The sequence below is a fragment of the Pelophylax lessonae genome (assembly GCF_965119305.1).
Source record: "Pelophylax lessonae genome assembly, chromosome: 6".
NCBI classification, from domain to species: Eukaryota; Metazoa; Chordata; class Amphibia; order Anura; family Ranidae; genus Pelophylax; species Pelophylax lessonae.
In genome coordinates, this window is record NC_138773.1 from 176,116,497 (window position 1) to 176,128,790 (window position 12,294).

The following is a 12,294-nucleotide window of genomic DNA, read 5'->3' on the forward strand; positions in this document are numbered from 1 at the left end:
TGCAGTTCATGCTTGGGTAACTGTGTGTTAGCAATGTGCTATATATTGGCAAAAGTTTTCCTTTTTATGCCCTGTTTCTGATTTGCACACAAAGCTTATTTATTCCTAATATGAGATCTCCATCATTTTTAGTCTAATGTGGACCACTTGACTGAGAAAATGAAGACTGATATTCAAAGAGGACTTGTGCTGAGGTATATGTAATATATATATATTTTTAACTTTCATTTATTTAGAAGCATACCCATTGTGGAAGCAGGTTAACCTGTAAGTATGGATGTGGATCGAGAGAGAAAATGGAAGCATCCAAAAGATGTAGAAAGTATAAAAATTGCAAGAACAATGCACTGGAGCCAAGGAGCCACCATGCAGCCTAGTTCAGCATTTGTTTTGCAGCTTTTGAAGTCTTAACTGTTGAAATCTGATACAGTGGTTTGTTTAAGGTACTACAGATCACTGCATCCAAACAGTTTTTATATAACCTTTTTATTGGTGGTTTTCCACAGCTATAACATAATGTCAATTAAAATAAAATAAAAAGTAGATGACGCATGGGTGAATGAGAGACAGGATCCAGCCTGAGTGGTGAATGGTGATAGTGTAGCGGAAACATCGAACTGTATACAGCAACACTGGTAAGCATAGGTAGAAGGCAGCTCCCAGGAGATGAAGGAATCTCTATGCAGCATAAAACAAAAAACAAAAGAGCACCACAAGTTCAGTATGCATAAAAACAAGTGTATTTATTCAGATATTTAGACAAATGGCAACTCACATGAGGATGAACAATAAAGCGCATGTCAGACCCACCAGGGGTCAGTGAAGCTGTGACACTAAAGGGACGTGTGGAGCTAGATTTATGCTCAATAAGGCAGGGAGCTTCCAGCCAGTGTGGACACTGGAAGTTAGGCACTTCACGAGGCAGTGAGCACAGATGGCTGAGTCCCGGCCGGGCGTGACGTCAGTGCTAGGGATGGGAATGCTGGGCGGGGCTAACGCTTTTCAGAGCCGCCCATGGCTCCTTTCTCAAAGCTGGTTGGTCACTGCTGCACCGCCTGCATTTATAGCAAGTCGGGAGGAGGGAAAGGGCGGGGGACGAGGCTAATAAACCGTGTTCTACAGAAATTGAGAACTGTTGTAATGGTTCAAACGAGCATGAAGCAAGTCTACAGCAAATATACAACAATGACCATTACAGATGGGGCCCTCTAATTCCTCCTGTATTGAATTGTATTGTAACTGTATTGTCTTCCCTCATATTATAAAGCGCTGTGCAAACTGTTGGCGCTATATAAATCCTGTATAATAATTACAGATAATAAAAGTGTTAACAATGAGTACACAATAGTGACACATATGGAACTGGATGTTGCATATATCACATAAAATGCATTAAAACATTACACAAAAAGTGTGTATGCATATACAGTATCTCACAAAAGTGCGTACACCCCTCACATTTTTATAAATATCTTATTGCATCTTTTCATGTGACAAAACTGAAAAAATTACACTTTGCTACAAGGTAAAGTAGTGAGTGTACAGCTTGTATAACAGTGTAAATTTCTTGTCCCCTCAAAATAACTCAACACACAGCCATTAATGTCTAAACCACTGGCAACAAAAGTGAGTACACCCCTAAGTGAAAATGTCCAAAATGGGCCCAAAGTGTCAATATTTTGTGTGGCCACCATTATTTTCCAGCACTGCCTTAACCCTCTTGGGCATGGAGTTTACCAGAGCTTCACAGGTTGCCACTGGAGTTCTCTTCCACTTCTCCATGACGACATCACGGAGCCAGTGGATGTTAAAGACCTTGCGCTCCTCCACCTTCCATTTAAGGATGTCCCACAGATGCTTAATAGGGTTTAAGTCTGGAGACCTGCTTGGCCAATCCATCAACTTTACCCGCAACTTCTTTAGCAAGGCAGTGGTCATCTTGGAGGTGTGTTTGAGGTCGTTATGTTGGAATACTGCCCTGCGGCCCAGTCTCCGAAGGGAGGGGATCATGCTCTGCTTCAGTGTGTCATGGTACATGTTGGCATTCATGGTTCCCTTAATAAACTGTAGCTCTCCAGTGCCGGCTGCACTCATGCAGCCCCAGACCATGACACTCCCACCACCATGCTTGACTGTAGACAAGACACACTTGTCTTTGTGCTCCTCACTTGGTTGCCGTCACACACGCTTGACACCATCCAAACCAAATAAGTTTATCTTGGTCTCATCAGATCTCAGGACATGGTTCAAGTAATCCATGTCCTTAGTCTGCTTGTCTTCAGCAAACTGTTTGCGGGCTTTCTTGTGCATCATCTTTAGAAAAGGCTTTCATCTGGGACGACAGCCATGCAGACCAATTTGATGCAGTGTGCAGCGTATGGTCTGAGCACTGACAGGTTGACCCCCCACCCCTTCAACCTCTGCAGCAATGCTGGCAGCACTCGTACGTCTATTTCCAAAAGACAACCTCTAGATATGACGCTGAGCAAGTGCACTCAACTTCTTTGGTCAACCGTGATGGAACCTGTTCTGAGTAGAACTTGTCTTGTTAAACCGCTGTATGGTCTTGGCTTGACCGTGCTGCAGCTCCGTTTCAGGGTCTTGACAATCTTCTTATAGCCTAGGTCATCTTTATGTAGAGCAACAGTTCTTCTTTTCAGGTCCTCGGAGATTTCTTTGCCATGAAGTGCCATGTTGAACTTCCAGTGACCAGTATGATAGAGTGAGAGCGATAACACCAAATTTAACACACCTGATCCCCATTCACACCTGAGATCTTGTAACACTAAGGAGTCACATGACAACCAGAAAGGGAAAATGGCTAATTGGGCCCAATTTGGACATTTTTACTTAGGGGTTTACTCACTTTTGTTGCCAGCGGTTTAGACATTAATGGCTGTGTGTTGAGTTATTATGAGGAAACAGCAGTTTACACTGTTATACAAGCTGTACACTCACTACTTTACATTGTAGCAAAGTGCCATTTCTTCAGTGTTGTCACATGAAAAGATATAATAAAATATTTTCAAAAATTTGAGGGGTGTACTCACTTTTGTGAAATACTGTATAATACATATACTGTACATACCCACATGTCTACATGCATATATACAAACTGATGTGAATGAAAAATGTCTTCCATCTTCTCTATGTAGGCCGGACTATCAGAACGCTACGTGCCCGTTTCGAGGAGCACTTGGAGTGGCACTCCTTTTGTTTTTGTTTTTTGTTTAATATAACATAATGTGTTGCTAAATTCCTACTCAATTCAATTTTGTTTCAACTAATTCTCCCAAATACCAAAGTTTAATTTCTTATTATAGACTCTTGTTTGAATATTTGTATTCCTTTTAGAAATGGTGCCTGTTTGTGATATTAAACCCTACTTTTTGAGCACATTCAGCAGCTGATTTAATCACTTACTGAATATACAGCTTCGTTATGTTTCAGTTGAAGCTGGTGCCATGATCACTGCCTCAGGTTTCCCTTTTAAGGGTGGTTCCGTTCTCTTGCAGCATTCTATGGAGCGGCGGAGCCACTCTTGTATGGAGCAGTTGTGTGTTCATCAATAAAAACAAAATGCACAGAAGCAATTAGAATTTCACTATTTACAGTCTCATGTTTTAGCCAAAGAATTGATCTCACACACAAAAAATCTCAGGCTTTGTACCCAGGAAAGATTATATTTTATTTATGAAGCATCCTAAATTCTCAAAACTGTTGCAAGCAAGTTTTTTGAGAAATTTCAAGTCTTCTTGTCTGGCCTGCTGTACTAACTAACTGCATAAATGACTTAGAGACATGTGCTCTCTCCAAAAGCTTTCAGTTTTACCCTACTTAACCAGTGCATCACTTCTGTATATGGCAATGAAATTCAAGCTGCAGAGCACACCACTTCAACCTCATAAGTGTTTATTAACGCAAGCGAGTTATAATAGTGAGAGCCTATGGGTAAAATATATGTTGGGGTGATTCAAAGTTTTTCAGCAGCTGGTACATTGCATCGAAGGGGCCAACATTTAAAGTGATTGTAATGTCTTGTTTTAAATTAAAAAAATAACAAACATGTTCTACTTACCCCTCTGTGCAGTTGGTTTTGCACAGGGCTGCCTGGATCCTCCTTTTTTCTGGTCCATCATTGCTGTTCTTGGCCCCTCCCTCCTATCGAGTGCCCCCACAGCAAGCAGCTTGCTATGGGGGCACCCGAGCCAAGGTGCAGCTCTGTATGTCCATTCAGACACAGAGCTGCCATTCGGCCTTGCCCCCTTTCTCTCCTGCTTGGCTAAATGACTTTAACAGCCATGGGAGCCAATGGCGCTGCAGCTGTGTCTCAGCCAATCAGGAGTGAGAGTCCTGGACGGCCGAGAGGCTTGTGGACATCGCTGGATAGAGATGGGGCACAGGTAAGAATTAGGGGCTGCTGGGGAGGCTGCTTCACACAGAAGGTTTTTTATCTTAAAGCGGAGTTCCACCCTAAAATTATACTTACCTCCATCTTCTTGCTCCGGGTCACCTGAAAAACAAATGGACAAACGCAATTTTTATTTTTTTTTACTTGCCTAGTTTATAAGAAAATATACTTGCCTTACTTCCTCTTCCTCCCCTCGGCGGCCACGGCGATTCGTCACTTCCTGGCTTGCAATGATTCCTGGGAGCTGAACGTCATCGCTCCCAGGAATCAATGCCCCTGCACCGGCCCCAACGTCAGTTCCGGTGCATGCGCCGTCATACCTTGCTAAACAGCTTCTGGACATGCCCAGAAGCTGTGCAGGGATGACGCTGCGACACCGGAAGTGACGGCGGGGCCGGTGCAGTGCATCGTGGGACCTAAGAAGACGGAAGAGGACACAGAAGAGGATCGCGCTGGCTTCAAGCTGCCCACACCTGAGATGGCAGCGCTGGACAATACATTTTCAAGGTAAGTATTTCTTCTAAAATGCACTAGTCCTGACTGTCCCGGGGGTATTTTTATTAAAAAAAACTTTCCCAGGGTGGAACTCCGCTTTAAAGCATAGAATGTATACGAGTTCTTTGTCTGTAATTCTGAAAAATTGGTTCTTGGCATCAGAGACCAAACAAGTATGAGACTAGGAGTCCTAACTTCATGAACTGCATACTTGATTCAAATCAGTGACAGAGTACTGAAGCAAGAGAAAGCCAGACTACATTTTTACTGTGGAAGGTGGTTATCAATGACCGCTCCACATTTTTGTCTCCTATTGGGACTCCTTTAAAGGACATAAATTATCAATATCTTAAATATCTAAAAAATCTTATTAGCATGATGGGAAAGATCACTGTTGGTAGAGATCATTTTTAATGGGAGATTATGTGAATAATCTCAGCAGTCCATTATCTAATTGTAACCTCAAACCATACAATTGTAAGTTTGTTCAGTTTCCAGGAGATCAGTCCCCGCTGTAGCATGTGCCCCCAGATCACATTCTACTATTTGTTCTGAGGCTTCTTTCAGCATGCCTACTGATGGTGCCGACATCTGCAGCCTGGAATACTTTTTCTCTTAGCTCTGAGGCTGCGTGCAGCATGCCTAGTAATGGTGCTGACAATCTGCAGGTTGGAATACTGTTGGCTTCTGCTTCTAGCGTCTATTCTGTTCTCATGTGCTCTGTCAGGATTGATTTTTTCCCTCTTTTTTTTTTTTCTATAAACATATATGGATGATGGCCATATGGATCATGGTTATTTTTCTATATACTCTGTCAGGATTGGCTGCTTCCTCTGCCCTTTCAAATGAACCATCAGTCACTGAGACTTAATTATGAGTCCCTCCAATCTTTGACTGATGTGCTTATCCTGACAAGCTACAAGCCGCTGCTGTTACCTCCAAATTAAAGAATTGTTTCAGGTTTTATTGAAAAAACGATCTATGCCCTCTTTTATATATTGGTTTGTGTCCATCACAAGTTAAAGGATATAAAGAAGTTGAGCATTAATAAGGTTATCACTATTAAGCAGGCGGATAAATAGGGTGACAATTGTGATGGACACAAACATATCTATCCTTGAGGTAGCTTGTAAATGATACTTCTAATTTAAACTGGATTCTAATTCCACCCATAATTTTCATAACCTCTAAAAGGTCTTATTACAGCACTACCAACTCTATATTTAGAGTTTACCAGTACAATTCAAGGTAATCCTGATACTGGGAAAGTCTGTATTCTGCAAAAAATTCACAAGGCAGGAAATCCATGCAGACCCATCAAAACAAGTATGAATACACACTGAACAAATCTCAGGTCTTGAGGAAAATGTGCTAAAGTCAATATTTAAAAATACTGCTATTTTACAGCGCACTATAATGGCTTTTCTGGACAAGCTCCAGAATAATCTGAAATTACCACCAAAAGCACTTAAAGCGACTAAAGAAGTAGTCTCTTTATGGCAATACTGATCACAAAGATGGGATTGTCATCCTCCCAAAAACGCAAATATTTATTATTATTTATTTCAGGTACTTGTATAGCGCTGTCAATTTACGCAGCGCTTTACATATACATTGCACATTCACATCAGTCCCTGCCCTCAAGGAGCTAACAATCTAAGGTCCCTAACTCACATACATACACAGCAGGGCCAATTTTATACAGGATCCAATTAACCTACCAGGCATGTCTTTGGAGTGTGGGAGGAAACTGGAGTACCCGGAGGAAACCCACGCAGGCACAGGGAGAACATGCAAACTCCAGGCAGTTAGTGTCGTGGTTGGGATTCGAACCAGCAACCTGCTAACCACTACACCACTGTGCCGCCCCCAATATAGTGTTGAGTATGTCGCACACCTCATTGAATTATCGTTAACACGTAACTATTTCACTTTTGATAATGACCTTTATCTTCAGTTTACTGGAGATACTGCTATGCGAGGCAGCACCGTGCCTTAGTGGTTATTACGTCTGCCTTGCAACACTGGGGTCATCGGTTCAAGTAGAGTTTGCATGCTCTTCCTGTGCTTGCATGGGTCTCCTTCATAAACTCTGATTACCTCCCACACTCCAAAGACACGCTGGTAGGTTAATTGGCTGCTGTCTATATAAGGCACTACGTAAATTGTCAGTGCTATATAAATACCTGTAGTAAATAAAAAGAGAGAGGTCACAGCTACAAAACCATCAGTACACACATACGAACTGAAGTGAAACCCAAACAGAAAATTTTCCTACAATTTAAAATGGAAAAAAAAAATAACCTTGTACCTGCAACCCATCATAATCAAAATGCTTTAAGCTATATAATAATGAATGGTGACCTCTGCATTCCAAATCACTATCAAATAGTTTGATGACTTTTCTCACCTCTGTGACTCTTCCACTTTCCTCCCCTTTTACAGCCCCCTTCTCTACTTCTAATCGGACTAACTTTCTTACTTTTATGACCCTGTATCTGCTGCTTTTTTTTTTTTTTCTTCAAACGTTGTCGTTCTAGATTTCTTGACATTTTGCTAATGCTTTTTGTATCAGTTTTGCTTGGACTTTAAAAGAAGAGTAGAACCCCAAAAGCTTGTTCTGAAAATGTAAGTTGTGCAAAAAATAAATAAATTAATAAAAAGTATCACAAACCATCTTCAACTGTGTTGTTGCAAGTGCACAAAAACATCTACAGTCTCCTTATGCACAGTGAAACAAAATGCATATGGCTACTTGAGGAAGCAGTTGACCAACCTGATCACAAATGAAACCCAGATCGACGCTGACATTTATTTTTTATTTTTTTGTGTTTGGATGCCAGAAACTAAATCTCATACCACGTTCCCTTCAATTTAAAAATCCCTGTGCATTTACATTTAAAGTGGAAGTTCACCCAAAAGGGGATGTTACACTCTTCCTCCTCCATATTTGGCACGTCATTTTTTCTAGGGACAGAAGGTGCTTGGTTTTGACAGGTAGCCACTCCTCCACTTCCGCTCGGATCGCTGTGTTTGAAGTTAAGAAAACTGCATAATTTATGGCCAGCTTAAGGCTAGTATGCCTGATAATTTGGCAAAGCTTGGGCACTCCTCAGTAACCCAAAGAGAGATGCTCACTTCCTATGTCAGATGGCTGCAAGATGGTTAAAGCTCACGGCAGATCCGGCATGTAAGAGTGATCTGGACTGGTCACTGGTGGGTCACAAAGCTAGCAGAGGTCTGAGCTAACAGCAAATATTAACATATTCTGTTATCCAGCCAAGAGGATCAGGTGAGGCAGAAGTCAGAAAAGTATCCATATCCAGACAAAAAGGATCATTTTTCAGTAACAAAGTATCCGTATTCAGCCAAAGGTCATTAATAGACTATATCTGTATCAAGGCAAGATTCAGTAGCAGAGTATCCTTATCCAGAGTTAATGCAAGCCAAGACACATGGTAGTAGCTTTGTAGCGAACGGTATCCCCTGGTAGCTGGTCTTGTTGCTTATGTTTAGGTTGGCTGCAGGGCTGGGGCAGGTGACAAGGAACAAAAAGTTCTAGGCCACTGCCTAGCAATGGGGATGTCTTCCGCTGGCCGAACAATGCAGAAAAACATAGTTGGCAGTGCAGAACTGTGTTGCTCCTAGGGGGTTTAATGAAGACTGAGTCCATTACTTGTAATCCCGGATAGACCCTACAAATGTGCTCCACCTCATTCTGTCATCTCTTGACATGTTTTCTAAATTCTACCAGAAGGACATCATGGCTTAGAGTAATACCAGCTTCAGACATAAGGTCCTTGAGGAATTTTTGAGCTGCAGACAGTCCCCATTTTCTGGGGTTTTTTTTTTTTTTTGATCTGTTAGCAATTGTTTTCTGTTTTGCCCCCTCCCCCCCCCCCCCCCCCCTACATCAGTCAGACTGTGTTTGGACATAATTAAGGCAAAAGACTTATTTCTTGTGTCCCTCAATGGAAGAAAGCGAAAAATCCAAAATTTGTACTCACCGTAATAAATATATATATAATTTTTTTTTTTTTTTTTTCGGAGGGAGTCTGGGTAGGGATACAGCTCCCACCCCTCATGCTTTAAGAAACTGCTTTTAATATCGCTTTACTACAAAACTGAGGCATGATGGTAATAAGAGGAGATATCCTGGGCTGACACACCATTTTTATGCCAGTGTAAAAGAAGTCCTCCCTGACTTGTGCTGTTAAATGGACTCCAAGAAAATGATTATACAGTGAATGCAAACATCATTTTGGGTGTAATTACTATTATGTATTACTGTCTTGCTTTAGTTTGTTTAGTGAAATATTTGTCTGGTTGGAAAATGCATTCCATCTGTGGCCTGTCTCAGATAAGGTTACACATTTAAGTTGAACCTAAGAGTATCAGACTTCACCATTGGATCTAGTGTAGGGGTTGAGTAATGCTAAACATATTTTTCACATTTGTCTTGACACCCTAATTTTATAAACAGTGCTTGTGTGTTCATCCAATAAAGCATATTGCATTTCTAGAAAGAATGTCCATGTTAAACTCAAGACAGCTGCATGTTTAGAAGACATTTGCAAGTGTCCACATTTATTGGGCACACCAACAGTAGGGATGATAACAAAGTGGTCACTTGAGAATTTGTTGACATTCCTAGCAAATGTGCCATGTGTGCACTATTGTGATGAGGGTTTGAGATGAAGTCTAGCAATCTAAACAGTCAGACATTGATACATTTGATGTATTATACAGTATAAATGTGTTTTCAATCATTTGCAGCTGCAAATGGAAGCAGCATGTGTGTTTTTAGATAGTATTTGCTTACTTACCAGATATTTTATTAAATCATTTGGATTGGTGGTGCTGCTTTTATTTCGATTTGTAAAAGCTGAGCATAAAAAAATAAACTTGGTGTGTATAGGACTTTTGATTGTTTTTGATTTACCTGCAGAGGACCCCTTTTGTTGCCTGTGTGTACAGTGCCTTAGTTTTCAAAGTTTTTATTAGTCTTGATGGTACAGGAAGCAAAAAAGAAAAGGGTAAATTAAACACAGAACATTTTCAATATAATACACAGTACATTTATCTTACATCATTACAAATAAGTTGATAAAACAAACAGTACAAAGGGACAAAAACATTCACCTTCAAATCTCTTTCAGTTTGGGTGATGTGTTTTCCACTTATTTTAAATGTAATTGTTAAGATAAATAGCCCAAATTCTTTTTTTTTTTTTTTTTTTGATTAGTACAATTGCTGTCATGCACATGAAACTTGCTTTACTTGTACTTCTATATTTTTCTTTTAGTTGATATTGATATTTCCGCTGTTTTGTTTTCTGATATTTTTTTTTTTTTGTTTTGTTTTTTTTTTTTTTGTGCTCAAAGTATTGAATTTACTCCTTTTTCATTCTATTTCAAGCAAGTTGTGTTTCACTCTATTGCAGATACTATTATTCTTTTCCAGCCTAATCTGTAAATTGTCCTTTTGCCTTGGTGAACAGTTTGTACAGTACTGTCGTATATATTTCTGTGCATAAACACAATACCACTGCCACCACGTTTGCAGTGAGAGTTAAATGTTAACAATTAGATGTACCTTTTCCTTTGCCTTTTTTTGTCAGTCCTTTGACAGGTACAATATTTACACCATCATAATTTACACATATATATTTTATATAGACAAAAATAGTCATCTTAAACCATTACGATTCGTATTCACACAGCAAATAGTATTACAGGGAGGGGTTCTAAGGTACCTCCGGTGACCTTTGAATCTCTACATTTGTCTGGAAAAAAAACGAAACGCCATGTTTTCTTTTTTTTTTTTTTTTTCTACATCCTCAAGCTAACATAAAAATGACACAGAGGAAGGATGAATATGTATTGCAAAAATAAAACCTTGTTTCTTTTTAGGAATGAAAAATGTCACGACTACTACACCACAGAATTTCTGTATAATCTCTATTCATCTGAAGGAAAAGGTATTTTTGACTGTCGAACAAATGTGCTTGGGCACCTTCAGCAGGTATTTATTTTTTTATTAAAAAACCTGTTGCTTCAAAAATTTCCTTTATCAATGCATGCTACATTACTTCTGATGTCATGTATACTACAGTTAGAAAATGCAAATGTTTTGTATACATTTCTATTCATGGACACCATTTTAATGGGCTGGATTAGGAAAGGGCAAGCCACAGTAAAAGTACTACATTTACTGATTTTTTTAAAATGCTATAGTTTATTGTATTGTGTTTTTAGCATTGACCGCTATAAAATGTTTTCACAGACGAGTTATGTTACACAATAAGGCAGTTCAAATCTATACACTGCATTTTGAAAAATTAAAGCAAGTTTGTATTTTCTGTGCTTTTTTATGCACTATGAAGCCTATAGAAATCTATGGCATTGCCAGCCAACTCGTATTAACGCATAAACACACAGTTTTGGATAATGAAAACATGTTTTGACGAGCTAAAGTGGATGTTAAAAATGCATCAAACAATGGGCACAATTAGATGTGAACCTAAAGTATTTCCCTCTTGATACACTTATTTTATTGGTAGTTTTTACAACAATAGTCTGCAAAATTTTCAGTGTGAAACCTAATTACAGTAATCTTAATCTTTGCTACCACAAATGGCTATTTTCAAATTGTCCATTAAAGGTTACAGGATGAAATATTCTGGTACATTTGGTTTGAAGTATTCAGGTACATTTAGTTATGTTGCTGACATTACTAGAGAACACTAGCATAGAAATCTATATAGATAACTCACTATAACCCCTCACTCTCCTACCATTCCATGTTATTTGCTAGTATTCCTAGGAGAACAGATGTCTCTGTTCTCTGAAATTAAGACCTTTTTTTTTTTTTTTTTTACTTCAAGCAAGATTCTCCAGTTGTTGCAGAGCCACTAGGGCTCATTTTACAACTGATCATCTGCAAAGCCTTGGTGGCTGTACCAGGACTCCGCTGTGAGGAATAAGCAGAACCAGCCTGTAATATGCCCAATGTGTTAGGCACTCTCCTAGATATCCTTTGTGTTAGCTGCTGGGCTGTGGTTCACCCTTCTGGTGAAGTGCTGTCCCTGAAGACTTAAGAGTTTAGCTGGATGAGGCATGTCCCCTGAATCCTGTCATCTTGCCCATAGTGTCCTAATTGTAGGGGCTGCAGGTAATACCAGTGCAGTCAAGGTTTTTGCCCTTTACTGTGGGAGCCTGGTGTGTCCTTTTTGTCCTCAATTATGTTCTGCTCAGCAATACCATGTGAAGGAGAAGTTCTTGAAAAAAATGGACTATCCATGGAGCAGAGCGGGCCATTTCTTGTCTTAGCAGGACTCTTAACTGTCCCTGTTTAGGACATCCCCATGTTTATGGACATCCCCATGT

The 12,294-nt window shown here is 39.9% G+C and overlaps 1 protein-coding gene across 1 annotated transcript in view; it reads left to right on the forward strand.

The window, feature by feature from the left end:
• PFKL (phosphofructokinase, liver type) overlaps nucleotides 1-12,294 on the forward strand; it is a 206,591-nt gene that overhangs the window by 183,299 nt on the left and 10,998 nt on the right. The window contains exons 18-19 of the mRNA XM_082260714.1: nucleotides 133-194; nucleotides 10,819-10,930. Of these exons, the coding sequence (XP_082116840.1) occupies nucleotides 133-194; nucleotides 10,819-10,930 (174 nt within the window). The remainder of the gene's footprint in view (nucleotides 1-132; nucleotides 195-10,818; nucleotides 10,931-12,294) is intronic.